This window comes from Sturnus vulgaris, chromosome 26 (assembly GCF_052056855.1).
Source record: "Sturnus vulgaris isolate bStuVul1 chromosome 26, bStuVul1.hap1, whole genome shotgun sequence".
NCBI lineage: Eukaryota > Metazoa > Chordata > Aves > Passeriformes > Sturnidae > Sturnus > Sturnus vulgaris.
This window is the reverse complement of record NC_142268.1, coordinates 1,147,987-1,175,178: the sequence shown is the minus strand read 5'-3', so window position 1 is coordinate 1,175,178 and position 27,192 is coordinate 1,147,987. Positions and strand designations below refer to the sequence as shown.

Here is a 27,192-nt window from a genome sequence, read left to right as displayed (position 1 = left end):
TCCCACTTGTCCCCACATCCACGTGTCCCCATGTCCCCTGTCCAGGTGTCATCATCCTCCTGTCCCCAAGTCCCCAGCCCTGCCCTGTCACCAGCAGTGGCTTCCCCACGTGCTGCTGGTGACAAACCACCGGCGTGGCCCCAATCCCCAGTGACACCGAAGGGTTTGGGGCGCTCCGGGGGGGGCACCTCTGTGGGTGCTGCCCCTCCCAGCCCTGCCCGTGCCCGCAGGTGCCCACCCAGGGCGGGGGTCGCCATGGGACCCCCACCCCGCGTGCCCCTGGTGCTGCTGCTGCTGCTGGCGGCTGAGAGGACGGCGAGGGGCACCTTCCCCGAGGAGCCCGGGCCCATCGCCGTGGCCCCCCCGGACTGTGAGTGCCCACCCGGGGCTGGGGGGCCGCGGTGCTGCGCTGGGGCACAGGGGGGGCACGGCTTGGCATGGAAAGGGAGGGGGGTTTGAGGTGATTTGGGGTGAAGGCAGGAGGGGGCACCCGAGGGAGAGTTTTGGGATGAAGATAGGATGGGACCACCCGTGGGCACGGCTGGGCTTTGGGTTACTTTTGGGGGCACCTATGGGAGGGGTTTTGGGGTGGTTTGGGGTTAAGGCAGGTGGGGGGCACCAATAGGGGGGATTTTGGGCTGAAGGCAGGAGAGAGGTGCCTCCCCTGGGCAGGGCTGGGTGTGGGGGTCACCTGGGCTGTGTGGGGGTGCCCGGCCCCGTGTGACCCCCGTGTGACCCCCGTGTGACCCCCCCCAGATGTGAAGCACTACCCCGTGTTCGTGGGTCACGGCACCGCCCGCCCGGGGGGCCCCGAGGCGGGGAGCACCCAGCGCCTCAACATCCAGCGCATCCTCAAGGTCAACAGGACCCTCTTCATCGGGGACAGGTCTGGACCCCGGCACCCCAAAGCCTCCCCTCCCACATCCACCCCACTCCCCTTGGCTGGGAAGGACCCCACTGCCTGCCCAGGGCACCCCAAATCTGCCATGGGGCATTGGGGGGGTTCATTGGCACTGACACTGCCCTGGTGAGGTTCATTGCCCACCCCAGCACCCCAAACCTTCCCGGGAGGTGGGGTGGGGGTTGATCCTGTACCCCCAACGCTGGGGAGCTCATCCCAGCTGGGGGGTGGTGACACCCGTGTCCCCTTCCCCAGGGACAACGTCTATAGGGTCAGCCTGGAGCCCAGCGGGGCCGCTGAGCTGCGCTACCACCGGGTAAGTGCTGGGGAGCCCAGGGAGCCCTGAGGGTCCTCAGGGGGGTCTCAGGGGGGTCTCAGGGGGGTCTCAAGGGTGCTGTTGGTTTCTCCCTGTCCCCACACTGCTTTTTCCCCCCCCCCGCAGAAGCTGACGTGGCGATCGAACCAGCACGACATCAGCATCTGCCGCATGAAGGGCAAGCACGAGGTACGGGCTGGGGGATCTGCACCCCATGGGGACCCCCGGGAGGGGGGCTGAGCACCCCCTGTGACCGTGTCACACCCTGTCCCCTCTCAGTGTCACCGCCCCGCTCCCTGCCAGTTGTGTCTCTGATTTATTGGCCGCTTGGCTAATTTGATTTGTAATTAATTATTAGGGGACAGAAATCCCATTCCCAGCTCCCATAAATGCAGTTCTGGGCTGAGAAGAGCCCCCCCCCAAGCCATCCCCTTCCAGTGCTGAGGTCCCGGGTGGGGTGGGATGAGGTGGGGGGGGTTTGGGGTGCTGAGGGTGACGATCCCCTCTCCCGGCGCAGGCAGAGTGCCGAAATTTCATCAAGGTGCTGCTGGTGAGGAACGAGAGCCTCCTGTTCGTGTGCGGCACCAACGCCTTCAACCCCGTCTGCGCCAACTACAGCGTGAGCCCCCCGGGAGGGGACCCCGTGTGGGAGGAGGGCTCGGGGTCAGGGACGGAGGGGACACCCATGGGAGGGGTTTTGGGGTGAAGGCAGGAGGGGACACCCATGGGAAGGGTCTGTAGCATCAACACCTTCAATTCTGTCTGTGCCAACTCCAGCCTGAGCCCCCTGGGGATGGGGACCCCGCGTTCCCCCCGTGCCCGGCTGTGTCCTCATGTCCCTCTGTCACCCCCTCTAGATGGACACGCTGGAGCCTGTTGGGGACAACATCAGCGGCATGGCCCGGTGTCCCTACGACCCCAAGCACGCCAACGTGGCCCTGTTCACAGGTCAGTGGTGGCACTGCCAGTGTCACAGCGGGCACTGTGTCTCCCAGCCCCGCTGACACCCTGTCCCGTGCAGGGGGGATGCTCTTCACGGCCACGGTGACGGATTTCCTGGCCATCGACGCCGTCATCTACCGGAGCCTCGGGGACAGCCCCACCCTGCGCACCGTCAAACACGACTCCAAGTGGTTCAAAGGTGTGTGCCCACCCTTAGCTGTGCCAGGACATGGCACGTGTCCCTTGGGACCATCCTGGGCCACCCCTGACCCCGCTGTCCCCGCAGAGCCCTACTTTGTGCACGCTGTGGAATGGAGGAGCCACGTCTACTTCTTCTTCCGGGAGATCGCCATGGAGTTCAACTACCTGGAGAAGGTGAAGTCGGTGACCCCCACACTCCCTTCCGACCCAACCCCTTCTGTCACACCCACAGGGACACTTGGGGTGGGGACAGGGACACAGGGACGGCCGTTGGGGTTGGGTGGTGACGGTGTCCCCCCCCCGCAGGTGGTGGTGTCACGGGTGGCCCGGGTGTGCAAGAACGACATGGGGGGCTCTCAGCGGGTGCTGGAGAAGCAGTGGACGTCCTTCCTCAAGGCCCGGCTCAACTGCTCCGTGCCGGGCGATTCCCACTTCTATTTCAACGTCATCCAAGCCGTGACCGACATCCTGGAGCTGGACGGGCGCCCCGTGGTGCTGGCCATGTTCTCCACACCCACCAACAGGTCAGAGCCTCCTGTGCCCTGCCTGGATCCCCAGGCTCGGTAGGATCTGAGCTGGGATCTGGCTGGACTCCAGGCTGGATCCTGAGTGGGATTTGGGGTGATCTGGGTGAGGTCTGGGGTAGGGTTCTGCACAGGGTTTGGACTCGCTTCCATTTGGGATCTGCAGGGCCCCTCGCACTGCCCGGGGCCCCCTCTGTGCTCACCCCACAGCCGTGTCCCCACAGCATTCCCGGCTCCGCCGTCTGCGCCTTCGACATGACCCAAGTGGCCGCCGTCTTCGAGGGACGGTTCCGGGAGCAGAAATCACCCGAGTCCATCTGGACACCCGTGCCAGAGGACATGGTGCCAAAGCCACGGTGAGGGACAGGGATGGGGACAGCAAGGAGCAGCTCTGGTGCCTGCAGCAGGGTGGTGGAGATGGGGCTGGGGGCAGTGCTGGGGCTGGGGAAAGGAACGGAGTTGGTGACAGGGACAGCGGCCAGTACCCGCTGGGATGGGGACAGGGATGGGGACAGCGCCACTGAGCCGTGCCGTGGCCGCAGGCCCGGGTGCTGCGCGTCCCCGGGGATGCGCTACAACTCCTCCAGCGCCTTCCCCGACGAGATCCTCAACTTCGTCAAGACGCACCCGCTGATGGACGAGGCGGTGCCGGCCCTGGGCAACGCCCCCTGGATCCTCCGCACCATGAGCCGGTGGGTGCCCGGGAGGGCTGGGGGGAACTGGGAGGGCTGGAAGGGATGGGAGGTGCTGGCCAGAGCCTCCCGTGCCGCCTTTCCACGCTTGTGCCAGCACTGGGAGCGCTGGGAGAGCTGATAAATCTCATACACTTTGCAGTCAAGATTGTCTCGTCCTAATTAAATCTGCCTTAATTGCTGCTTGATGGGGAATTAATCAAGCGGCGTTCTCGGGCCGCAGCCTCCCGCCGGCAGGGCAGCCGTGGCGTGAGCGAGGATGGGGACAGGGGCATGGAATGGGGACAGGGACCTGGGGATGGGGGGGTGGGGATGGGGATAGGGACATGGGATGGGGACAGGGGACGGAGGAGTGGGGATGGGGACAGGGATTGTGGGGCTGGAGCTGGGGACATGGAGATGGGGGTTGTGGGGACTGTGGGGCTGGGTCCCTCACCCTGCCCCTGTTTCCCCCACCCTGGGGACACCTGGACTCCCCCACACCCCAACATTGCTACGTCCCCCCACTCAGGTACCAGCTCCGTAAGATCGCGGTGGACACCGCGGCGGGGCCGTGGGGGAACCACACCGTGGTGTTCCTGGGCTCCAGCACCGGCACCGTGCTCAAGTTCCTCATCCTGCCCAACGCCACCCGCAGCCCCGCGCCCGCCGCCCCCGGCAGCCAGAGCGTCTTCCTGGAGGAGTTTGAGACCTACCAGCCCGGGAGGTGAGAGCCAGGGTGCCAGAGGGGGGAGAGGGGGCGACAAAAGGGGTGGGTGGCGTGTTTGGATGGATGGATGGATGGATGGATGGATGGATGGATGGATGGATGGATGGATGCAAGGGTGGGGGAATGGATCAGAAAATCTCCTCTGGACTGGGGCAGGCTCTGTGGAGGGCCCTGTGGAGCAGGGCTGGGGCTGTGACAGCTCTGCCCTGTCCCCAGGTGTGGCCGGGACACGGAGGACGAGCGGCGGCTTCTGGGGATGGAGCTGGACAAGGCTGCGGGGTCGCTGCTGCTGGCCTTCCCCCCGTGCGTGGCCAGGGTGCCCGTGGCTCGCTGCCAGCAGCACTCGGGCTGCATGAAGTGAGTGCGTCGGGCTGGGCCGGGGTGGGAGCTGTGCAAGGAGTAACCTCACACCCCAGGAATTCACCGTGCTGGGATCAGGGCTCAGCACGGCCGGGAGCACGGCTGGGGAAACTGAGGCACGGCACGGGGCGGGGCAGGGGCTCTCGGGGGGGGCGGGGTGTTGTGTCCCCGCCATCAGGGCTGGCCCTGACATCTCTGCTCCCTGCCAGGAACTGCCTCGGGAGCCGGGATCCCTACTGCGGCTGGACCCCCGAGGGCTCCTGCATCTTCCTGGAGCCCAGCCCCAGGTAACGCCGCCAGGCCTGGGGGACATGCAGGGGGGACAGCGGTGTCCCCAGAGAGCATCGGGTGCTGCAGTCCCCAGTCGCTGAGCCCCAACAAACTCGCTGAAGGGGGATGGGAGACTCTGCCAGGCCATTTGGGACCCACTGACCCTCCCCAATTTGCACCCCAGGGTGACCTTCGAGCAGGACATCGCCGGCGGCAGCACGTCCCACCTGGGCGAGTGCGAGGGTGAGCGCGGGGCCGGGACCGGGCTCGGGGACGTGGTGGTGGCACTCGCAGGTGCCCTGACGTGTCCCCAACCCCAGGACTGGTGACGGAGAGCTTCGTGGACGAGCCGGACGGGCTGGTGTCGGTGAACCTCCTGGTGATCTCCTCCGTCGCCGCCTTCGTTATCGGCGCCGTCATCTCCGGCTTCAGTGTGTGCTGGTTCATCGGGCACCGGGACCGCAAGGAGCTGGCGCGGCGCAAGGACAAGGAGACGATCCTGGCGCACAGTGAGTCGGTGGTGAGCGTCAGCCGCCTGGGCGAGCGGCGGGCGCGCGGCGCCTTGCTGGCCCCGCTCATGCCCAACGGGTGGCCCAAGGAGCTGGGCAAGGTCACCCAACACGACCTGGACTCGGGGGTGCTGCCCACGCCGGAGCAGACCCCGCTGCAGCAGAAACGCTGCCCCGGCGCCCTCCAAAACTGCACGTGGGAGCAGAGTCACAACATCATCAACGCGGCTTTGCGGGACCCTGGCGGCTCCGGCCCCGCGGGCGCCGGGCGGGGGCACGGCGGCTCCGGCCGCCCGCCGCGGGGCATCCCCCTCTCCTGCCACGCCATCCTGGTGGACCAGGAGCTGGAGGCCGAACTCAGCGACTCCTCAGGTGACGGGCATTGGGGTCGGGACCCTCAGGAGGGTCCCCGCACCCGGCAGCACCCACCCGCCGGCGCCCGCCGCCCGCCCCGCAGCTCCTACGGCGACTTCGGCGGGACGCCGCACCCCAGCCCCGAGCGCCGGCGGGTGGTCTCGGCACCCAGCGGGGAGGGGGGAGACTTTACCGAGGGGCCGCCCTGGCACCCCGAGCAGCTGAACTTCAACGCCAACAACGGCACGGGCCGCCCCGGCGCCCACCTCAAGAGGAACCACACTTTCAACAGCGGCGAGGCGGCGGCGGGCGGCTACGGGCGGCACCGGGCAGCGCGGGCACCGGGCACCCCGCGGCCGCTCACGGACCTGCACCACCTCCTGCGCTACGGCGTGGAGCGGACTCCCTCGGGAAAATAGGGTCCCACCCTGTGTGCGTCCCCCTCGCCAGGACACTGATGGGGCCCCCGGCTCCCTGGGGACAGGGAGGGGTGGCCGGGCAGGAGCTGCGGGCATGGGCTGAGGTGCTGCATTGGTGAGGGGGGGACAGGCACCCCCTGGGTGCCCCCGGATAGGGTTTGGGGGTGTCCCCGGCTGGCGTGGGGCGGTGCCCTGCGCTCCGGCTGCTTTGTCCCATATGCCGGGGGGGGGGCCGTCCACCGTGTCCCCTCCCCAGGCTGGACCCAGGGCCCGCAGCACCCTGGGACGGGGATCCCTGGGGGGCAGCAGGATGGACACACGGACATGGGCGCTGGGCTGTGCCCCCCGGCCCCCAGCCCCTCGGCCCGTCAGTGGCACCCGGGGGGGCTTTTGGGTGCTGCCATCCCCCTGGGGACACCCGGCCGGGGTGCACTGGTTGTGGTGATGGAACCTGGTGAACATTTTGGGTGCGGGGAGCAGGGGGCCCCCCGAATGTGGCGTTATCTGGGGATGGGGCACACTCCCACCCCCAGTCTGGGGTCAACCCCTTCCCAGTGCCAGCCTGGGGGTTGCTCATCCTTCCCCCTCCCGGCACCCCCTCCTGGAAAGCACAGCCGGGGTGGGGGGCACCGCTGGGGGGTCCCACCGAACCCACTCTCTGCTGGCAAAGGGTGCCCTTTCGGTGCCACCCCTGCCTGGCACCCACCCGGGGTGGCGTGTCGCGGGGGAGTGGCAGGTCCCTGGGGGATGGCAGGTCCCCAGGGGGTGGCAGGCTGTAAATAGGGCAGGGGGCGGCGGGAGCCCCCCCCCAGCGGCCATGCATGCGGCCGCCCGCGGGCTGTACCCCGCGGCCCCAATAAACACCCGGTTACCGGAGGCGACTCCCCCGCCGCCGCCTCGACCCCTTCTGAACCCCCCCGGGAGGCGGGAGAGGCCGGGGGAGGGGGGCACAGGGCTGGGGGACAAAGGGTGACACCACCTCCATGGGTACCCGCCCCCACCCGCGCTCAGCCCCTCCCCACGCACCCCTGGGCCCCCACACGCCCCTCCCCGCACACGCGGCCCCACCAAAGTCCCCACCCCACTGGGGATATCCCCACTGGGATAAGGCAGTGCCGGCACCGTGTCTCTGCCCGTGTCCCCTGCCTGTCCCCTTTCCCGGCCGTCTCGTGCCCCACGGGGGTCACTCACGGCCCTCTGCCCCCCGTCATTGCTGTCCCCTGGCCTGAGCACCCGCGGGGGCTGGGGGACACCTGGCACCTGAGGGGCTCTGGTGGCACGGGAACACCTGGGGTGGGGACATCTGGCAAAGGAACACTTGACATGGCGAGACTTGGCGTTGGGTTCCTTGGGGACGCCAATCATTGCGTCCCTTGGCGTGGGGACGCCAGGGGTGGGGACATCTGGGCTGGCGGCCATCGGGTCTCCTGGCTTTGCTTCACCAGGATGGGGACACTTGGAGAGGGTGGGCACAGCGGCCATTGAGTCCCTTGAGGTGGGAACAAGTGGCAAGGGGACACGTGGCAAGGGGACACCTGGGATGGGGACACCAGGGGTGGGGATAACGGGGGCGGAGACACCTGGGGCTGGGGCACAACAGCGGGCACGGGGTCCCTCGGCGGGGGACACGTGAGAGCGTGAGAGGTGACCGGGCTGGGTCCCGCTGTCGCCGCCGCTGTCCCCGCTCGGTCCCCGGACCCCACGACGAGCGCGCCCGAACGCCAAGCCCCGCCCTCGGCCACGCCCATCGCTCCTCATTGGTGGAACCCCTGCCCCGCCCCTCCGCTGATTGGCTCCCGCGACCCCGCGGGTCCGGGCTGGGCGGGGCCCGGGGTCGCGATCTCTCCCGGGGGTCGCGACAGAACCCCACCCCCAGCCCCGTGAGTACCGTGCCCGGGGCTTGGCGGGAGCGGGAGGGCGGGAAATGGGGCCGGGGGCGTCCCGGGGGGGCTCCGGAAAGGCTCCAGGGGGGGCTCCGGGTGGTCCCGGGGCGAGTCCGAAGGTCCCCGGGGGCTTCCGGGGGTCCAGGCGAGGTCGAGGGTTCCGAGGTCCCCGGAACACCCCAGGGACCCCTGGAAACTCAAGGGAACAAAGCCAGGGTCGCAAAGGGACCTGACCCCAGCAGTGACCCGCCTGAACCCCCCCAAATCCCCCAGAACTCGTCCCGCGGAGAGCACAGGGGGTGCCACGGGAGACCCCAAAGGGCAGATGGGTTGTCGGAGCCCAGGGGGGGCTGCCGGGAAGTCGGAGGGGCTGTCAGGGGTCGGGGGGACTGTCGGGGGCCAGGCTGAGCTGTCGGGGGTCAGGGGGGCTGTCGGGGGCCAGGTGGGTCTGTCGCGGCTCGGGTCCCTGCGGAGGTCCCGGGACTGCCCCGGCCCAGGTGACAGTGACTGACCGCACGTCCTCAGCGCAGGATTGCGACAGACAAGTCCGGTCTGGCTTCTGCTGAATCACCTAAAAAAACCCCTCCCTGGCCCCAAAAGGGGGTGTGGGGTTCCTGGAGGGGATAGGGGGATCCAAGACGGGCTGAGGCGACGCAATCCTCCCGTTTCCTGGCAGGGGAGAAGGAAACCCCATCCCAAAAATCCCTTTCAGACCCCTCATAGCACCCCGTGAGCCCCTCAGAACCCGCCAGGAAGTGCTGACTCTCAGCCCTCAGGGAGCAGAGGCTGGGGGCTGCTGGGGGTCTCATCCCCCGAGGGGTCCCCACCATTCTCACCCACCCATGGCCCCCCAAAATCTCCTCTTCCCGCTGCAGCCGCCGCTGCCATGTCGGCTGAAAACGCCGCGGTGCCGGCAGAGGCCGGGCCGGAGATGCAGGTAGGGGAGCACGGAGGGTTCGGGGGGGAGGCTTCGGGTGACTCTGGGGACCCCATCTCATTGTCCCCCACCCTCAGAGCGTGGTGAGCCGCGTGGCCAACCTGGCCCTGGTGAGCTGCGCCTGCGGGGCCGTGGCCTCGGCGTACGGGCGCACCAAGGAGAGCCACCCCTGTGTGCGCTCCGTGTGCGACGCTGCCGAGAAGGGGGTGAGGACTCTGACAGCAGCAGCAGCGAGCGGGGCCCAGCCCCTCCTCACCCGGCTGGAGCCACAGAGTGAGTGCGGGGCGGGGACAGCGCCCCACGGGCATGGGGGACCCCAAAACTGCCTCTCACCGAGCTCTCGTCAGGCAGGAGGAGAGGGAGTTTCACATCTCCAGTTTGTATCACCAGTGAATAAAGGGCTGGAGAAGCTGGAGGGTTGGAGGGGAATCACCTCACAAGTTTTGGGGTGCCCCAAAAGCTGGTCCTAGCAGAGCTCCTGCAAGGCAGTAAGGTGTTTGTTAAACTCACCTGTTTTTTACATCTCCAGTTTCCACCGCCAACAAATTCGCCTGCAAAGGGCTGGACAAGCTGGAGGAGAAGCTGCCCATCCTGCAGCAGCCCCCCGAGAGGGTAACGACATCCGGGGGACACGGGCAGGGCCCAGCGCTGAGCGAGGAGCGGGGACGAGCTGTCCCTGCGCTGTCCCTGCGCTGTCCCCTCGCAGGTGGTGGCCGGGACCAGGGAGCTGCTGTCGTGCACGGTGGGCGGGGTGGTGGCGAGGACGCGCTCGGCGCTCGGGGCCGTGGTGGGCACGCGTGTGGGGCGGCTGCTGGCCACGGGTGTGGACACTGTGCTGGGAAAATCGGAGCAGCTGCTGGATCGGTACCTCCCCGCGACGGACGAGGAGCTGGGTGAGTGCTCATCATCTCCCAAATCTCGGGGTGCCCAGCCCTCCTGGGACCCTCGCCCTGCTGTTGGTCAGTGCTGCCTTGGTATTGCCAAGTCATGGTGGCCCCACCGTGGTGCCAGAGCACTGAGGCCACCATGACCCCACGCAGGGGACAGTCCCTGTCTGGAGGACACAGGACGGCACTGGGTGAACTCTCACCTGGAAACCCAAAGGCAAATATAGTCCCGTGTGCCCGGCTGGGTATTTATAGCTTGGCACTGGGTGACATTAGGCACAGCTGGCCCCATGTGACCACAGAAGCCACCTGGCTTAGGGTGGCATCTCCACATGACCTGGTGGCCGAGCATCCTGTGGGTGCTCACGCTGGGCTCCAGTGCCCAGCACAGGATGGCCCAGCCACGCTGCCCTCACCCCTGGGCCCACAGCAGCGGCGGCGGCAGCCACGGAGGTGGCCACAGGCACAGAGGAGAACAGGGACACGGAGGCGACCACGGGCACGGAGGCGACCACGGGCACAGAGGAGACCACGGGCACGGAGGCGACCACGGGCACGGAGGCGACCACGGGCACGGAGGAGACCACGGGCACGGAGGTGACCAGGGGCACGGAGGTGGCCGTGAAGGACCGGCAGAGGCGGTGGCAGAGCTACTTTGTCCGTGTGGGCTCCCTGTCAGCCCGGCTGCCACACCGGGCCCTGCGGCGCTCGCTGGGGGACCTGCAGCGGGCACGGCTCCGTGCCCAGCGGCTCCTGGCCCAGCTCCACCACGTCATCCGGCTGGTAAGGATGGGGTAGGGACCGTGCCAGCCCCGTGCCGGCCCCAGGTAACCCCAGGTGTGCTCTCACCTGGCTGAATTTCCCCCCCAGATCGAGGAGGGGCAGCGGGGCACGGACGGGCCCTGGCACAGCACCCGGGAGCACCTGCACGGCCTGTGGCTGGAGTGGAGCCAGCAGGATGAGGTGCCCATGGAGGACAGCGAGGTACGGGACGGGGGGACCGTGGGGGACAGATGGCTCCGTCTGGAGAGGGTGGGGACAGCAGCCATTGTGTCCCTTGAGGTGGGGACACGTGTCAAGGGGACACCTGGAGCAGGGGTGGAACAGCAACCACGGAGTCCCGGTGTGGGTCCATCCAGGTAGGGTTGGGGTCCGTCACCTCCAGCCCTCGCTGCTCGCTGCCCATCCCACAGGTGGAGGCTCGGACTCTGGCCATGCTCCAGGGACTCCTGCACCAGCTCCACGCCGCCTGCTCCCACCTGGCCGCCGGCGCCCGGGCATTCCCCAGCAGCGTGCAGGAGACAGCGGGACACGTCCGGCACGGCGTGGAGGGCGTCCAGGCTTCCCTGGCCAGCGCCCGCTCCTTCCAGGACCTGTCGGGGCTAGTGCTGGCGCAGAGCCGGGACGCGGTGACGCGGGCACAGCTGAGCCTCGAGGGGCTGCTGGAGCACGTGGGGCAGCACACGCCCCTGCCCTGGCTCGTGGGACCCTTCGCCCCCGCGCTCGTGGAGTACCCGGAGGATGTCCCCGTGGATATGTCCAAGTGGGAGGGCTGTGTCACCGTGGGGGGGACGCACCAGGTGCCCGCTGCCCCCCAAGTCTGCCAGCACTGAGCCAGTGAGCTGGGGGAGCACCCACCCGGAGCCAAGACCCCAAATCCCACCGGGAATGAGGGGATGATAGACTTGGTGACTCAGCGTGGGACCCCAGTGTCGCTGTGGGGGTGGTGGCACTCACTCACAACGTGAGTCTGGGATCCAGGGCTGCCCTGAGCCCCAGCAGCACTGGGATTTTGTGTCTTAACAGCTTCAAAACAGTTTAAATAGGAAGAAAACAAGTTTTTTGGCCTTAAAATGACTCAGAGCCTGCATTGCTGTGGCAGAGCCACCGTGCCGGGCTCGCCGGGGGGCTCCGCACGGACGGCACGGCCGGGGGCACCCCCGAGGGGGCTCAGTGAGGGCGGGGTGGGAAAGTGGGACGGGATTCCGTGGGGATTGCTGGGAGAGAGGGCGCCACAAGGTGCCAGGACATCTGGACTGTGACCCGCAGCCGTGTGGCACTGAACTTTGTCCCAGTTGTCACTGTCGAGGGGCTGGGCCCGCCCCGGGGTATCCCCGACGTCACAAGCGCAGCGTGGTCACAGCAGCCACTCGGGCGACACTGGGCACCCCAGGACTGGCCCTTCTCCTGCCACTGGTACCAGTTTGACCAACTGCAGCTGGCCAGGTGTGGGGGAGCACCGCACGAGGGGAGGAGATGCTGGGGAGGGTCGGGGCAGGGTCTGTTCGGGGGGATCGGGACCAGGGAAGGTCGGGGGCGGGGGGAACCAGTGTCGGTGGGGGGGAGTTCCGGGCTCGGGGTGTCCTGCAGCTGGATCCCGGGGAACCGGGTCGGTGCAGACAGGTCCCGGGGGTGTCCGGGCCCCAGGGGGTGTCCATGCGGCCCAATCCCGGGAGATCCGGTACCGGGGAGGGGGGGTCAGTGCAGCACCGACCCAGGAACGGGGTCCCGGGGGCTCCGATGGTGGGCGGGAGACTTGGTGCAGGCGGTTCCGGGGGGTTCGCTGCCCTCCCGGTTCCTGGGGGTTCGCTCCCCTCCCGGTTCCTGGGGGTTCGCTGCCCTCCCGGTTCCTGGGGGTTCGCTCCCCTCCCGGTTCCGGGGGGTTCGCTGCCCTCCCGGCCCCGCGCTCCCCGCCGGTCGCTGCTCCCGGTCCGCCCCGGGCCGGCCCCGCTGGGCGGCTCCGGTCACATGCGCTCGGGGCGGGCTCCGGGGTATAAAGGGCGGCGGGGCGAGCCCGGAGCCGAACCGAGAGGAGCAGAACCGAGCCCAGCCGCCAGCGGTGAGCACGATCCGGGGCCCGTCCGCGATCCTGGTCCCGTTTCCGATCGCAATCCCGGAACCGATCGCGATCCCGGTCCCGGTCCCGATCCCGGTCCTGTTCCCTATCGCAATCTCGGTCCCGATCACGATCTCGGTCCCGGTCCCGCCTGTGATCCCGATCGTGATCCCGATCCCGGTCCCGGTCCCAGGGACCCCCCTGTCCCGGGTTGTTCCAACCGCGCGGGAGCTGCCCCGTCCCGGGAAGGGGTAACTCGGGGTCCTCCCTTCGGGTGGCAGGAGCGGGGCTTGGGGGGCCCTGACCCCACTCACGGTCCCGTCCTGTGCCCCCCAGCCCCACCATGGCCACCAGCGAGCCCACGCCGGCGCAACCCAAGGCAGAGGAGCAGCAGGTCAGTGCGGGCAAGGGGGGGAATTTGGGGGCGATCCACGGGGTCCCTGCTCGGAGACAGAGATCGGGGTTATCCCACCCTCAGATGGGCTTGGGGAGCCTTGGGAGCACCTCAAAACCATCCCCAGGGTGCTGGGAACGTGCAGCACACACCATTCCGTGTGAGATTTGGGGGTTCCTCACCCCCACGCTCACCCTGAGCCCTTCTGGTCCCCAGAGCATCGGGACACGCGTGGCCAACCTGCCCCTGGTGAGCTCTGCCTACGACATGGTGTCGTCTGCCTACACCTGCACCAAGGAGAGCCACCCCTACGTGCGCTCCGTGTGCGACGCTGCCGAGAAGGGGGTGAGGACTCTGACAGCAGCAGCAGCGAGCGGGGCCCAGCCCCTCCTCACCCGGCTGGAGCCACAGAGTGAGTGCGGGGCGGGGACAGCACCCCACGGGCATGGGGGACCCCAAAACTGCCTCTCAACGAGGAGAGGGAGGACTTGGGTTTGTTTCTCTGGTTTGTATGGCCAAGGAGTAAAGGGTTGGAGAAGCTGGAATAAAAGATGTGGGGGCAGCTGTCCCTGAATGTTGGGGTGATGGAAAATGGGCCCTAGCAGAGCTCCTGCAAGGCAGTAGGGTGTTTGTTGAACTCACCTGTTTTTTACATCTCCAGTTTCCACCGCTAATGAATTTGCCTGCAAAGGGCTGGACAAGCTGGAGGAGAAGCTGCCCATCCTGCAGCAGCCCCCCCAGAAGGTAGTGGGGTGTGGTGGGGTGGGCAGCACACTCAGAGCTCCCCCAGTGCTTAACTGAGGTTTGTGTGTCCTCTCAGCTCATCTCAGACACCAAACTGCTGGTGACCTCCACGGTGACTGGGGCCAAGGATGTGCTGACCAGTACCATGGCTGGGGCCAAGGATGCGGTGTCCAACACCATGGCCGGGGCCAAGGATGCAGTGTCCAGTACCATGGCTGGAGCCAAGGATGCAGTGTCCAACACCATGGCCGGGGCCAAGGATGCAGTGTCCAGCACCGTGGCTGGAGCCAAGGATGCAGTGTCCAACACCGTGGCCGGAGCCAAGGATGCAGTGACCAGCCGAGTGACCGGTGTGATGGACATGACCAAAGGGGCCGTGCAGGGTGGTGTGGAGCTGACCAGGTCCGCGGTCAGCAGTGGTGTCAGCACCGTGGGCCAGATGGTGGCCAGCGGGGTGGGCTCCGTGCTGGGCAAGTCGGAGGAGCTGGTGGATCATTACCTGCCCATGACGGATGAGGAGCTGGGTGAGCAGCTGATCCCAACCCTCCCGAGAGGGCGGGCAAAGCCTGGGCAGGGCAGGGGAGGCTCTGTGGGGTGGTGATGGTGGTGCTGGGACTCCCTGAGCAGCTCCTGTTCCACAGCCAAGCTGGCCACGGCCGTGGAGGGCTTCGAGCCGGAGCAGCAGAGGCAGCAGCAGAGCTACTTCGTGCGCCTGGGCTCCCTGTCCACCAAAGTGCGGCACCGAGCGCTCCAGCACTCCCTGGGCAAACTGCAGAGTGCCCGCCAGAGCAGCCAGGACCTGCTGGCCCAGCTCCAGCGCACCCTCGACCTGGTAGGACCCAGCCCCGCTCCCCCTGTGCCACCCCGGGGTGTCCCCCTGTGGCCTCCCCACCCAGCGGGGCTGTGCCCCTCTCCCAGGTGGAGCAGCTGAAGCAGGGCGTGGACCAGAGGCTGCAGGGAGGGCAGGAGAAGCTGCAGCAGCTGTGGCTGGAGTGGAACAAGAAGCAGCCGGGCAGTGGCAAGGAACAAGTGTCACCGGAGGTAGGAGGAGGGCAGGGGGTCCCCAGGGTGAGCCGGGGTGTCCCCCCAGCCCTCACCCCCCCATGTCCCCCCGCAGGCAGTGGAGTCGGGCACGCTGACCATGCTGCAGGGCTTGACCCAGCAGCTGCAGAGCTCCTGCCAGCCCTTGGTGTCCAGCCTGCAGGGCCTCCCCGGCAGCATCCAGGACACGGCGGGGCAGGTCCGGCACAACGTGGAGGAGCTGCGGGCGGCGCTGGCCTCGGTCACCTCCCTGCAGGACGTGACTGGCCCCGTGCTGGCCCGAGCCCGCGGCCACGCCACCAAAGCCCGGCAGTTGATGGACGAGCTGGTGGAGCACGTGGCCGTAAACACCCCCCTGACGTGGCTGGTGGGACCCTTCATGCCCTCGGGCAAGCGCTCGGTGGAGCTGGAGATGGAGTAGCAATCCTGGGTTGCTTCCCCGCCTCCTCCCAAAAAATCCTCGTTAGGAGCCTTTGCTAAACCCCGCCCCAGACCTCCTCACCCCTAACCTTGTGCCTGCCTCTGTGGGGACCCTCCTGCCTGCCCCAGCTCCGTCCCTTGTCCCCTTTGCTGGGGACTTGCAGTTTTGTGCCTTGGCTGCCCCAAGTGCCTGTTGAGGGTCCCCCATGTCCTCGGTGCCTTCAAACCCCTCAGCCTTGTAGGGTCAAAGCAGCACAAGAAATAAACTCTGGTTAGTTTTGCACTGGACTGTGGTTTCTCTGGGCCCGTGGGAGGGGAGGAATTGGGCTCTGAGGGAACAACCTCCTCCCCAAAACCTGGGGACCCCCATGGCCTGAGCCCCCATTTCCCAGGCAGCTCTCCCCAGCCTGTCCTTGTCCCCGTGGGAGGAGAGGACCTGGCAGTGGGACCAGTGGGGGCCTCCCACTTCCCAGCAGTTGGGCAAGAGGCACTCGAGTTGTTTTGGGCTTTATTTAGGTCTTGTTTACGGAGGAGCGAGTGTGAAAACAGGCCTGGAAAAAGCAAAAGTGAAATGTCCCCAGGGCAGAGTTACTGCAGCCTGTGAGGGGGTGGTCGGGACATCCTCCCCCGGGGGTCGGGGCACAAAAAGGAGGCGGCACCGGGTGGAGCCGGGAATTCTTTATTGGACACGGACAAAAGCTCGGGGGTGTTGCAAAAGAGCAAAGAGCCCAACACGGAGCTGCTGCCCAGCACGGCCGAACTGGCACAGTTAGGACAGAACACACCCTTTCCACGCTGGTTTTACCCCAAGAAGTCGGTGCCCAGCCCTGCTGCCACCCTTGAGGCAGAGGGATCCGGCTCCAGCAGCTGCCTCTGGATGGAGAGAGGATCATGATGGTGGGGAAAGGGGCTTGGAGCAGCCCCTGAGTGTCTGATCCTGGCCAGAGGGCATTTGGCGACCCAGGGGTGTTTTCTAGCCCTGACCCTGGGCAGGGGGTTAAGGTCCTCCCCTTGTCCCAGCCTCAAGAAAGAGACACTGGGGTTCCTTCTGTTTTTCATTAGAAAACCCTTTATATTCATTTTATGTCGGTTGAAATCACAAGAAATTAGGTAGGAGGGGAAAAAAATAAAACAAACAAACAAAAAATAAAAGAAAAAAAAAAAATCGAAAACAAGGTGGGGAGGACAAATACAGACACCAGCACAGCCCCCCCGCGGGTGGTGCCTCCGCAGGGACAGGACACGGGACAAGACCAAGGACATCGGCTACGGTGGGACTTAGTGAAGTGACTCAGGCAGGGGACGAGGCACAGGCTGCTCTCCCTTCACAGCCTCTCCTCCTCCTCCTCCTCCTCCTCCTCCAGCTGGGAGCTGCTTCCTCAGCTCTCCTCCTCCTCCTCATCCGCAGCCTCCGACTCCCCGTGAGCTCTCTCGGGCCCGGCCTTGGGATAATCCTGGACACTGCTGGGGGAGAGCAGGGGCAGGGAGAGCTCAGCTCCCTGCTCCTCTGCCTCCCCCCGGCCCCTCTTCCACATCCCAGCTCCTTCCCAAGCTGGCAGAACCCTTTCCCAACCCACAAGATGTCCTCAAACCATCCCTGCAGAGCCCAGCGACCACAGGGGCCCCAGCCCTGCCCCTCACACTCACTTGTTGTGGGGCTCCTCTGTGGATGCCTCCAGCTCCCCAACTCCTGGCCCTTGGCTCTTGTCCTTCTCCTCTGTGCCTTCTGACTTTTGGGACAGGGATTCACCATTCACAGGACCTGACAGGTCTGCAGGGAAGAGAGAGAGGCTCAGGCTCTTGGATCCCCTCATGCATCCCGACCCTTGTGGGCTGAGGATCCATGGCCACAGGTGGTCCCTGGAAGTGCAGCTGAGCCTGAAGGGACTCCAGGACTGGCCTGACTCCCACAGCAGCAAGAAGGGCCCCAAAATCCCCATCCCCCAGCCCAGAGGCACCGTCAGGGCGGATTTTCCCTGTCAGCTCCTCTGGGAAGGCTCTTGCAGCATCACCAGGACGCCCCAGGCAGAGACCTGGATCCGAGGGTGGAAGATCCCAGTCACCACTCCCTGTGCAAGAGCCTGAGCCAGTGTTCAAGGACATCTCCATATTCCTTCATGCCCAGACCAGAGCTCGTGCTGGCAGGGAGGAGCTGTTCTGGCCCAAAAACCAGCATGGAGGCCCCCAGAGCCTGGGTGTGGGGCTCGAGGCTTGCCCTCTGCTCTCACTGCATTCCCCATCCAGCCCTTTCCCACTCCTGGCACTGCAGCAAAGCAAGGCCTGGAGGTGCTGATTCCTCCACCACGAAGCCAACAGGCACCTCCCCATGTCCCATGTCCCCAGCAGGACGGGGCATGCCCCAAGGAGGGGATTATGACCTGCCCAGACAGGGGTGCTCAGGAATGTTACCAGCATTTGTCTCCTCTTCCCCCTTCTCATTACGTGTCTCTGCTCCCGACAGCTTCTCCTGGCCCTTCTCTGCCTCCCCCTTGTCCTTCTCAGGCCCAGCTTTGTTGGCTTTCTGGATGGATTCCATCTTTGGTCCCAGCACACGCGACTTCAACCGGGTGTAGACTTCGGCCGCTTTTTCCATCACGTCCTTGTTGGCTTTGTAGCGACGGATCTGCCCCGGGGGAGCAGGAAGAAGGAGCCCTTAGAGCTGGGGCCAGGCAGGCTCCCTGCTCCCCCAGGGAGGGCTCAGCCCCAGCTCTACCTTCTTGAGTGTAGCCACCACATCCGTGTGCTTCTGGAGGATGTGGGAAGTGACCTGGAGCGTGCCCAGCTCCTCGAGCGCGTTCAGACACCGCTTGATGTCCTGCACGGATGGCACCGGCATCAGGAGCTGCTCTGGGGGCACCTGGGGCCTCCCAGCACCCCCAGAGGGAGGAGGAGGAGCACTCCCAGCTATCACAGCCAGGCAAGGACGAGCAGGGATGTCCCAGGCCAGGCCAGGCCATCGGCACTCACCGGGTTATCGACCTTCAGCGCAAACTTGATCTCGCTGTGAAGTTTCTGCAGTTTCTCTTCCACTGTGGGCTCTGGAGCAGAGAGAGAGACACAGACTGAGATGTCAGGGCACCAGCAGAGCCCACGACCCTGTCCAGAGCCCAGGATCTGCTCTGGAATCACTCCAGGCAGGGGTTGTGTCCTCCTGCACTTCCAAAGCTGAGCACAGCTCCGGGAATGTCTCTGGAGAGGATGGGCTGGGGACGCCAGGGAAGTGATCCCGGGATCACAGCAGTGCTGGGAAAAACCCTGGCACAACCTCACCAATCCCTCCCTGTCCCAGGGATGGGGGAACCAACCCTGGAGCCCTCCCCTCTCTCTCCTCCCCTCTGTGATGGAAAGCAGTGGCTCCCTCACCCTTTTTCTTCTCCATCCTCCTTTCGGGGATCGGGTCGGATTTCTTCCGGCCTCGTTCCACCTTCAGAGATCTGTGGGAAGGAAAGAGGGAAGGTGGTTGTGGTGAACCCCCTGCTCACCACTGGGCTAACACAGGGATGGCACTGGCCAGAGCACCCAAGACCCCTCCACCCTGGGCACAGCTCCCCTGTGCCCCACGAGAAAGAAAACACCACGGAATCTCATCCTGGTAACCCCCAACAGCCCCTCCAGTCCCTCCAGCTCAGGAGCAGGGGAGAAACAAGCCCAGCCCCTCTGCAGGTGCTGCAGCCCCACAAGCTCCATTCCCACCCTGGGGTGCTGGGGCTGGAGCTGTGCAGGAACAGCCCCATTGCCAGGAGCAAAGAGGAGGGAGGAAGGGAGGGAGGGAGAGAGATGTGCAGATGCTGACTTGTTCCGTGGCTTCTCCTCTGCTCGGCCCCTCTTCTCCTTCTGATTTGGTTTCCTTGACAACTCCGAGGGCTGTTTCTTCACCGGCTTCTTTACCTTGGAGGAGAGAACAATGCAGGGAGAGCAGCAGGGCCCTCCCTGCTGCAGCACAGACAGAGCCACAGCCACGCCACAACGGCACCTATGGCCACCCCAAAGCCACCCCACAGCCACCCCTAGGGCCCAGGGGCACCCCACACCCCATGACACATGGTTACCCCACAGCACAGCATCACCCCATGGCACACGGTCACCCCACAGTCACCCCATTGCCATGGCACAGCATCACCCCATGGCACATGGCCACCCTACATGCTCCCAAAAGCTCCAGGGGCACGGTGGAGCAAAGCCCTGTGACTGGAAGAGCATCTGGGAGATCATGGAATGGTTTGGGATGGAACATAAAGCTCATCCCATTCCATGGCAGGGACATCTTCCACTGTCCCAGGCTGCTCCAAGCCCCGTCCAGCCTGGCCTTGGACACTGCCAGGGATGGAGCAGCCACAGCTGCCCTGGGCACCCTGTGCCAGATGTGAGGCCCACAGCTGGATGAGGCATCCTGGGCCAGAGGAAGAGCTCCCACTCCAAGACATGGATGTTCCATGGACACAACCCTTCCCAACACCGTGTGGGCAGCTGCAGGGTAACCCAAGACCACGAGAGCAGGTCCCTGCCACTCCTGGAGGTGCCTGATGGCCTCACAGGGGGGTGACAGGTTCTCCTCCCACCTCCAGGCCCCCACAGCTCAGCACTCACCTCCTTCTCCTGCTCCAGCTCAGAGTCTGAGGAGGATGCAGCCTTGGCCCGGCCCCTCCGGCCTTTTTTGGCCGTTTCATCCTCGGCGCTGCTGTCCGAGTCCGAGTGCACCTCCTCGCCCTTCTCTGCCTTCTCCTTCCTCTTCTCCTTCTCCTCCTTCTCCTGCTCCCGGAGCCGCCGGATCTCCTCCTCCTGCTCCCTCTTCCTCTTCTCCTCCAGCTCCCGCCGCCGCTCCTCGTCCCTCCTCTTCCACTCGCTGATGCGATCCACGTCGCTGTCGCTGTCACTGCCAGGACAGGGCACCCCTGTCACACCCCTGTGTGACCCCAGCCCAGCCCAGGGGTGACAATGTCCCGGCTGAGCTCACCTGTCACTGCTGGAGCTGCTGGGGACACGCTCGGGCTTCGGTTTCCTGCCCCGGGGCTTGGGAGGGGGTTTCTCAGCTGCAAGACAACAGGGATGTGTTCAGCAGGAGCCCTGGAGCTCTCTCTGTTAAAACAGCCCCAAGCTGCAGAGGCAGAGGGGTTCTGGAATGTTCCCACAATTCGGGATAGGACCCCAGAGCTTTGGGAATGCCCAAGCTCGAACACTCCCACCCTGAGGTGGAGGCAGGAGCAGGGGCAGGAGCAGGGGCAGGACCAAGAACAGGAGCAGAAGCAGGAGCAGAGGCAGGACAAGGAGCAGGAGCAGGGGAAGGAGCAGGAGCAGGAGCAGAGGCAGGAGCAGCAGCAGCCCCGGGGGTACCTGGCTTACGGCCCCGTGGTGCCTTTTTCACCGACACGTCTGAGTCCGAATCCGAGTCTGACTTGGTCATGTCCACGGTGGCATTGCCCATCTCCAGATCCGAGTCCACTTTGGAGTCAGAGTCAGAGCCAGACTCCACTTTCTGCAGGCAGAGAGCGGAGCTGGGATGGAGGGTGGCACTGCCCCAAACCCTGTGATGGTCCCGGACCCCAGCAGGTCACCAAGAGATCAGCGAGGGCCCTGCAGGTGCTGCAGCTCAGGGCACAGCCCTGTCACCCCCAGCTCCCCTCTCCTCACAGTGCAGACCCCGACTCCTCTCCAGCCTCCCTCAGATTAGGGGTCCTTTACCTTCTTCTTCCTCCCCGCTGCTGGCATCCTCCGTGGGGCCCGGGCCACTGGCTTCTTCTCGGGAGTGAAATCCTGGAGGAAAACACAAATATGAGCAAATGTGGAACGATGTCATCACTGTATCAAGCCAGTCAGATTGTCTCCAGCCTCTGCCCCACTCCCACAGGGATGTTCTCCCCACCACCCTGCCAGTGTATCCCCAGATCCTCTCACCTGGTCACTGTTTTTTTCTGACTCAGAAGACGTTTCTGAGTTCTCCTCTTCTGTGACAGAGGGGCTGCCCTGATCCAGGTCACTGGAGGATTTCCGAGGCCTTTTTGTCACAGGCATCTGCTAAAGGAGAGGTAACGAGATGAGAGAAGCCCATTGCTTCTCCACCCACCATGGAAAGCAAACATTTCCTGGGAAGGGCTTTCTCCAACTCTCCCCAACCGGCCCTGCAAGAACTGCACTCAGATCTGCAGCTCTGGATCCTCCTCCAGGCTGCAAACCCCGCCAGGACCGGCCATCCCACCACCCCACAGGCATCATGAGACAGCTGTGAGACCCCCAAGACCACGCTGAGCCCCATTTCCCACTGGAGAATCCAGAAGGAGATGGGTTCTCCACCACCTCCTGCTGAGGTGGCTTCAAGAAAAGCTCTGTGATGGAGCCACAGTGTCCCCTGTGGCTGTCCCCAGCCCATACTCACTTTCATGGCCAAGGATTTCCTCTTGAGCCCGCTGTGGTCGCTGCCTGGCTCCGAGTCCTCATCGCTGTCCACCTTCTCCGTGGGCACCGTGGCCATGGCAGCGTCGTCCTCGTCGTCCCCGGCGTCGCTCCCCGCCATGGGGTCGTTCTCGGGGACGTCGCTGTCGGAGGAGCTGGCGGGCTGAAGGCAGCGGGAGGACAGCGGGGTTAGGGGGGATTTGTGGGGCACTTGGGGGGCAGGAAAGGAGGGAGAGGGGGCAGAGAGGGTGGGGAGGGAAGGAGGGCAGAGCTGGGTGTGCAGAGCAGGGCACGGCAGGCTCACCTGCCAGCACGGATCCCTCTGGACAACACCACCAGCCCTTCCTGGGGAACGGTGTGCCCCTTCCCACAGCCCCTCACACACCACTCTGGCAGTGACACATCCCGGGGGTGCTGCTGCCTCACTGCCCTCTTCCCCCCATCCTCACGCCCTGCAAAAATCCCTGGAGCAGCCTGGAGCCGAGCAGAGCCCAGCCCTCCTCTGCCCTGACGGCGCCAGACAAGCTGCGGTGGTGGCTGCGTTCAGCCTCTCCTGCCTCCACTTGGCTTTCTCTGTCCTCTTCACACACCTTCCCCACAGAAAAGGTCCACACAAGGAGTCCAGGTGGCCACTGTGCTCTTCCCAGGTGGGATCTCCTGTGTCCTGCTCCCTGAAGGTCTCCTTGTTTCTCCAGCCCATCGGGAGGGTCCTCACACGGGGACATCACATCCCAGCTTCATCTTCTGGCCTGCTCCTCTGTGTGTGGCAGCACTGACATTCCTAGAGCCGGGTTCTTCCAACTGCTGCAAAGCCTCTCCTCACCCTTGGCTGTTCCTGGCACCTCTCTCCACTTAGGTCTCAAAGCCAAGGGAAATTCAGGGTCTTCTGCTGCTCCTTTTGCCCACAGGATGTTGGGTGGGTGGGTGGGTGTTGGTGAACCCTCAGCCTCGCTGGGTCCCTCATCTCTGATGGGATTCCCAGCAGATTCCAGGCCATGGCAGATGCTTCCTTCCTCACCACACCAATCTCCAAGTTTTCAAGCACCTCCAGAGCCTCACCTCACCCTACACCCACAGTTCTGGGTGGACCAATTCCCAACCCCTGCCCCTCAAACCACATCCTCACTCCTACCTGACCATGAGGCCTGGAGGGCTCAATCCCTGCAGCTGCTGATCTCCAGGGACCACCTCGACCTTGCTGCCCACCCTACAAACCTTCCTCTGCCTCTTCAGCCCCACTGCCTACGAAGCCAATGCCTCCTGTGATGATCTTTACAGAATAAACTGGATCCCAATTATGGTCATGAGATGCCCCCACGAGCAGCTGACAAAGAGCTGTTCCCTGGCCTGGCCCGCTCCAAATCCTGCTGGAGGGCTCAGGAACCTCAGGAATGGATGGAGAAGGGAACTTCCCAACAGTCCACGAGCAGATGCAGGAGCCAAGGATGAGCAAGCCTCAAGTTCTTGCTCTGACAACAAAATCTCCACGATTTTGGGCAAGCAGCACAAAACACGACTCCAGATCCACAACAGGACAGAAGCACCTTCCTCCAGAGCAAGCGGGAACTTCCAGCGCTCCTGGAAGCCCGAGGGAAACCCCTCCACGGAGGAAGATGAGGAGAGCAGACTCTCTGAGGAAAGGAGAGGGCAGGGAAGGAGAGGGGAGCAAATTCCACCCAAAGGAAGCCAAGCTGGAAGCTGGAAGCAATCGGCACGGCAGCGAGGAGAAGCAGAGACAGGAGGAGTGACTCGGGGGGACGCAGGGGCAGCGGCCCCATGCCCTGCCCAGCCCACACTCACCGCAGGGGCACTGTAACTGGCGTGGGGGTTGTTCTGGATTTCCCACAAGCCCTCGTTGAATCCTTTTCTCTTGTTTGGTTTCCCATATTTGTCTTTGTACTTTTCGTAAGGGAACAGATCTTTAGGGCCCAAGAAGGCGCTGGAGAGAGACAAAGCAGAGGTGAGGCCGGAGCGGGGGCAGAGCCCGGCGGGGGGAGCGAGGCAGCGCTTACGTCTCGTGGGTGCCGAAGAAGAAGATGGGGTACTTGTTCGGGGGGGGTTTCACGGCGCCGTCCGCGATGTCATCGATCTGAAAGGAAACCCAAAGCAGCAGGAGGTCAGAGACAGCGCTGACACGTCCTCAGCCCCGGCAAGCGGCGTCGGGTCCGGCACCCGCTTGGAGCCAAGCGCGGCAGGAAAGCACCCGGACGGGGCCCTGGCTACGGGTCCGAGTCCCTGCGGGATCTCTACCAGAGAAACGGGAAGGATCCAGCACCGAGGTCTTGTGGGCAACGTGGGCTTTGTGCTACTCGCCCGGGATCCATGGCCAGGAGCCCGGCAGCGCGGGCGGGGGGCGGTGGATGAGTGGCCGCAGGGTCCGCAGGAAAAGCCCCGCTGCCGGCCGGACACCCCGTCTGTCTTCTGTGCTCCGGGCGAGCAGGGGGAGCCTCGGGGTGTGCAGGGGGTGCTGGGGAGGTCTTCGGGGCGGGGGGACCCTTCCCCAAAAAAAGCAAGCGAGCTAAAGCAGAGGGGCTGTCCTGGCAGAAGCGGCAGTCCCGGGTCTCACGGCGAGGTGCAGCCAAGCGGTGTCAGCTCCGGCCCCCTGAGCTCCCCGATCCCACACGGGTCCACCTGCCAGTCTCTTCCCATCCAAGGGCAGTGGATGAAGCTGCCACGCCCTCGGCTGACCCCGCAGAGCCCCCAAGCATCCCCCGCAGCTGAGCACATCCCAAAGCAGCTCCCGCTCTCCAGGAGCACTGCGGCACGACGCTGTCCCGCTCCCCAAACGCTTCAGCATCCCAAAAAACGCCCCCAAAGCGCAGCAGCACCCGCTGATCCCGCACCGTGGGCACTCACACCCATGTCACACCCAGAGTGTCCGCTCAGTGTCCCCAACAAGGGACAGAACCCCAGGGTGCAGGATCCCATCCCAGTGTAGGACCCCACCTCGGTACTGAGCTGCCATACAGGATCTCTGAGCCAGTGCTGGGCCCTCATCCCAGTACAGTTGCTGGTATGGGGTCCCCCATTCCGGTACAGGACACCCCATTCCAGTGCTGGGTCCCCTCCCAGTAGGGGTGCTGGAATGGGACCTCTCATCCCAGAATGGGACACCCTGCACTGACACCGGGCCCCATCCCAGTACAGGGATGGGTGCTGGGATGTGACCCCACATCCCAGTCTGAGTGCTGGGACAGGTCCCTCATGTCACCACCGGCTCACGTTCCATGATATACCGATATAGGTCCCCCATCCTGAACGGGACACCCATCCGTACCGGGTCCCCATCCCGGTACAGACCCTCCTATCCCGATACAGGTACCGTTACAGCATGTCCACCCCAGTACCAGCTCCCCATCCCGGTACAGGGCGTCCCGTCCCGGTACGGGTCCCGTTATGACATCTCCATCCCGCTACGTGTTCCCACGCCGGTACCGTGTCCCCATCCCGGTACGGGATCCCCATCCCGGTACAGGTACCGTTATGGCATCTCCATCCCGGCAGGGCCTCCGCTCCGGGGACAGGGGCGAGTGCGCGTCCCCATCCCGTCTCCAGTCCCCCCTCCCGATCCCGCCCCTATCCCCGTCCGGGACCCCCGCCCCCCTCCCAGTCCGTCCCCCCGCGGCGCGGCCCTGCGGTCTCACCCGGGCCGGCCAGTGCGGGTAGCCCTTCATCTTGGCGAAGACGAGGTCCCCGGGTTTGAAGCTGTGTGGCATGGCGGCACCGGGGGGCGCGGGGGGCACCGGGCGCGGGCAGGCCCAGCCCAGGCCGCGGCAGCACCGGGCAGGCGGCGGGGGCGGCCCGCACCGCACGGCACGCAGGATGTCCCGCCCCCGGTCGCGACCGCACCGCCCATTGGCTCCGCCGCACGTAGCTCAGCTCCTCAGACCAATAGGAGCGAGGCGGTGGCGCGGCGGGATAACGGGATTGGACCGCGCCGCCGGAGGCGCCGAAGCGGGGGGCGCTGGAGGGCGGGGCCTGAGGGGCTGTGGGGGGGCCGGGAATGGGGACAAGGACCGGGGGGCTGGGACATGGAGGGGGACAGGGACTGAGGAGACCAGGACCTGAGGGGACACAAGGACCGGGGGGCTGGGACATGAGGGGGGACAGGGACTGGGGGTGCTGGGGCCTGAGGGGGGACGGGGCTATGGGGGGTGTCAGGGCTGTGGGGGGACAGGAGTGTGGCCATGGATGGGCCAAACTCCGATTCTGCCCCATGCTCTGCCTCCAGCTCAGTCCTCAGCCTGGGGATGCAGCTCCTGGCTGAATTCCTTCCCTGGGGCCTTCCCGAGGCTCCAGACTCTTTCTAGGCTGGGGAGGGTGGTGGGTGGTCACGTCCCTGGCCCAGGACAGGGCCACCGGGACAGTCACTGGGGCCACATGGTGGAATCTGACCCACAGGGTTCCAAACTTGGGCTCAGCCCAGCTAAGCTGGAGCAAACGCTGTGCAGCTGGCCTGGGGTTTAACCCGGTTTTAACCCAAACTGGTTTCTCTGCAAGGTCATGGAAAGGGAAACAGTCCCTGCCCACACCTGGCTGCTCCCAGCGCCTGGCGAGAGCCAGGCAGGAGCAAAACCCAAACCCCAGCCCACCTTTGGGGGAAATGATTCCCAGGGGTTTGGGAGTGGGGAGGTATGTGAGGAGGGGAAATCCCGCTGCAGGGAATTGGTGAAGGTGGTGTCGGGGTGTTGGGAGTGCTCCCTGTCACACTGTGAGTGAGGCCTCGCTCCTGCCAGGCTGTGCCACGTCCCTGCTGTGCCTTGGCCTTGCCGTATCCCGTCCATGCTGCGTCCTGACCGTGCCATATCCACTCTGTGCCACATTCGGGCCTTGCCGATTCCCAGGCCTTGCCCTATCCCAGCTTTGCCGTATCCCAGCTGTGCAGTATTTCAGGTTGTGCCAAATCCCAGCATTTCCAGCGCTCTGTGCATCCTCCTCAGCCTTGTCCTGTGCCATGGAGGTGTCAGTGGAGGGCAGATCCGTGTTTCAGCCCGTGATTCCCACTGGCGATGCCGGTGCGTGTCCATCCAGGTGTTTCTGGCTCTCGGTGCCACCGGGGTGTCCCCGGGATCGATCCTGGTGCCACCGGCGGGGCAGTGCCAGGTGCTGTCGCACAGGTGAACACACAGCCCCCGTTCGGGGTGGGCTCCGCCGAGGGTCGCAGCCCCTTCCTCGTGTCCCACGAGCAGGGAGAGCGGGAGCTGTGCCCTGAAAATAAACACGGTGAAAGTGCAGCACACGCAGGGACGCGTTCATTGTGTCCATCCTCAGGTCTGGAGCCCTCGGTCGATCTCCCAGCGATGGGGCGGACTCGAAGCTCCTTGTCCGTGTGCTTTACACTCCTCCAGCCCCGGCTGTGTCCCAGCTCCGCGCCAGGTTCGCTCCGGAGCTGCCCCGGGCTCCTTCCAGCCGGCTTCGCTCACACCGGGGCTGCTCCGGGAGCCGAGGCTGGTCCGTGGGAGCTGC

General features: G+C 65.3%; 4 protein-coding genes across 9 annotated transcripts; 3 read left to right on the top strand and 1 right to left on the bottom strand.

Moving 5' to 3' along the window:
- Positions 1 to 235: 235 nt before the first annotated feature.
- Positions 236 to 7,078, top strand: SEMA6B (semaphorin 6B). Its single transcript, XM_014887199.2, has 16 exons — positions 236 to 370; positions 757 to 886; positions 1,157 to 1,217; positions 1,344 to 1,406; positions 1,735 to 1,836; positions 2,075 to 2,165; positions 2,239 to 2,358; positions 2,446 to 2,534; positions 2,667 to 2,884; positions 3,109 to 3,240; positions 3,427 to 3,576; positions 4,088 to 4,282; positions 4,502 to 4,642; positions 4,855 to 4,932; positions 5,100 to 5,158; positions 5,236 to 7,078. Exons 1-16 carry the CDS (start codon positions 256 to 258, stop codon positions 6,195 to 6,197), a joined length of 2,706 nt encoding a protein of 901 aa, XP_014742685.1. The 5' UTR covers positions 236 to 255; the 3' UTR covers positions 6,198 to 7,078.
- Positions 7,079 to 7,966: 888 nt separating this feature from the next.
- On the top strand, positions 7,967 to 11,758 carry LOC106859682 (perilipin-3-like). Of its 3 annotated transcripts, XM_088179139.1 has the most exons (8): positions 7,967 to 8,077; positions 8,956 to 9,017; positions 9,095 to 9,290; positions 9,547 to 9,629; positions 9,724 to 9,910; positions 10,335 to 10,687; positions 10,775 to 10,888; positions 11,098 to 11,758. In XM_088179139.1, exons 2-8 carry the CDS (start codon positions 8,967 to 8,969, stop codon positions 11,515 to 11,517), a joined length of 1,404 nt encoding a protein of 467 aa, XP_088035265.1. In that variant the 5' UTR covers positions 7,967 to 8,077; positions 8,956 to 8,966; the 3' UTR covers positions 11,518 to 11,758. The 3 variants fall into 3 exon arrangements, with proteins under 3 accessions (XP_088035265.1, XP_088035267.1, XP_088035266.1); XM_088179141.1 differs by lacking the exon at positions 7,967 to 8,077 and having other exon boundaries at positions 8,528 to 9,017; positions 10,338 to 10,687; XM_088179140.1 differs by lacking the exon at positions 7,967 to 8,077 and having other exon boundaries at positions 8,528 to 9,017.
- A 236-nt stretch (positions 11,759 to 11,994) lies between these two features.
- Positions 11,995 to 15,622, top strand: LOC106859731 (perilipin-3-like). Of its 2 annotated transcripts, none has more exons than XM_014887201.2 (8): positions 11,995 to 12,130; positions 13,077 to 13,134; positions 13,351 to 13,546; positions 13,796 to 13,878; positions 13,955 to 14,402; positions 14,520 to 14,710; positions 14,797 to 14,919; positions 14,996 to 15,622. In XM_014887201.2, exons 2-8 carry the CDS (start codon positions 13,084 to 13,086, stop codon positions 15,338 to 15,340), a joined length of 1,437 nt encoding a protein of 478 aa, XP_014742687.2. In that variant the 5' UTR covers positions 11,995 to 12,130; positions 13,077 to 13,083; the 3' UTR covers positions 15,341 to 15,622. The 2 variants fall into 2 exon arrangements, with proteins under 2 accessions (XP_014742687.2, XP_014742688.2); XM_014887202.2 differs by lacking the exon at positions 11,995 to 12,130 and adding an exon at positions 12,664 to 12,743.
- A 763-nt stretch (positions 15,623 to 16,385) lies between these two features.
- On the bottom strand, positions 16,386 to 25,512 carry HDGFL2 (HDGF like 2). Of its 3 annotated transcripts, none has more exons than XM_088179031.1 (16): positions 25,371 to 25,512; positions 23,739 to 23,815; positions 23,527 to 23,665; positions 21,710 to 21,889; positions 21,232 to 21,351; positions 21,019 to 21,090; positions 20,671 to 20,812; positions 20,294 to 20,369; positions 19,927 to 20,212; positions 19,133 to 19,227; positions 18,703 to 18,773; positions 18,307 to 18,377; positions 18,053 to 18,154; positions 17,749 to 17,962; positions 16,987 to 17,110; positions 16,386 to 16,800 (listed from the first exon to the last, which is right to left on the bottom strand). In XM_088179031.1, the coding sequence occupies exons 1-16, from the start codon at positions 25,440 to 25,442 to the stop codon at positions 16,719 to 16,721; spliced, it is 1,923 nt and encodes a 640-aa protein (XP_088035157.1). In that variant the 5' UTR covers positions 25,443 to 25,512; the 3' UTR covers positions 16,386 to 16,718. The 3 variants fall into 3 exon arrangements, with proteins under 3 accessions (XP_088035157.1, XP_088035155.1, XP_088035156.1); XM_088179029.1 differs by having other exon boundaries at positions 16,386 to 16,803; positions 25,371 to 25,511; XM_088179030.1 differs by having other exon boundaries at positions 16,386 to 16,803; positions 21,232 to 21,348; positions 25,371 to 25,511.
- Between the last annotated feature and the right edge of the window lie 1,680 nt (positions 25,513 to 27,192).

Excerpts from the sequence above, each read along its gene's own strand:
- SEMA6B (XM_014887199.2), top strand. The coding sequence starts at position 256 with ATGGGACCCCCACCCCGCGTGCCCCTGGTGCTGCTGCTGCTGCTGGCG. Across the intron at positions 887-1,156 it reads ACCCTCTTCATCGGGGACAG|GGACAACGTCTATAGGGTCA; the intron begins GTCTGGACCCCG and ends CCCCTTCCCCAG. Across the intron at positions 4,933-5,099 it reads TTCCTGGAGCCCAGCCCCAG|GGTGACCTTCGAGCAGGACA; the intron begins GTAACGCCGCCA and ends TTTGCACCCCAG.
- LOC106859682 (XM_088179139.1), top strand. The coding sequence starts at position 8,967 with ATGTCGGCTGAAAACGCCGCGGTGCCGGCAGAGGCCGGGCCGGAGATG. Across the intron at positions 9,911-10,334 it reads CGCGACGGACGAGGAGCTGG|CAGCGGCGGCGGCAGCCACG; the intron begins GTGAGTGCTCAT and ends CTGGGCCCACAG. Across the intron at positions 10,688-10,774 it reads TCCACCACGTCATCCGGCTG|ATCGAGGAGGGGCAGCGGGG; the intron begins GTAAGGATGGGG and ends TTTCCCCCCCAG.
- LOC106859731 (XM_014887201.2), top strand. The coding sequence starts at position 13,084 with ATGGCCACCAGCGAGCCCACGCCGGCGCAACCCAAGGCAGAGGAGCAG. Across the intron at positions 13,135-13,350 it reads CCAAGGCAGAGGAGCAGCAG|AGCATCGGGACACGCGTGGC; the intron begins GTCAGTGCGGGC and ends TCTGGTCCCCAG. Across the intron at positions 13,547-13,795 it reads CACCCGGCTGGAGCCACAGA|TTTCCACCGCTAATGAATTT; the intron begins GTGAGTGCGGGG and ends TTACATCTCCAG.
- HDGFL2 (XM_088179029.1), bottom strand. The coding sequence starts at position 25,442 with ATGCCACACAGCTTCAAACCCGGGGACCTCGTCTTCGCCAAGATGAAG. Across the intron at positions 20,370-20,670 it reads ACCACGGGGCCGTAAGCCAG|CTGAGAAACCCCCTCCCAAG; the intron begins GTACCCCCGGGG and ends GTTGTCTTGCAG. Across the intron at positions 20,213-20,293 it reads AGCAGCTCCAGCAGTGACAG|TGACAGCGACAGCGACGTGG; the intron begins GTGAGCTCAGCC and ends CTGTCCTGGCAG.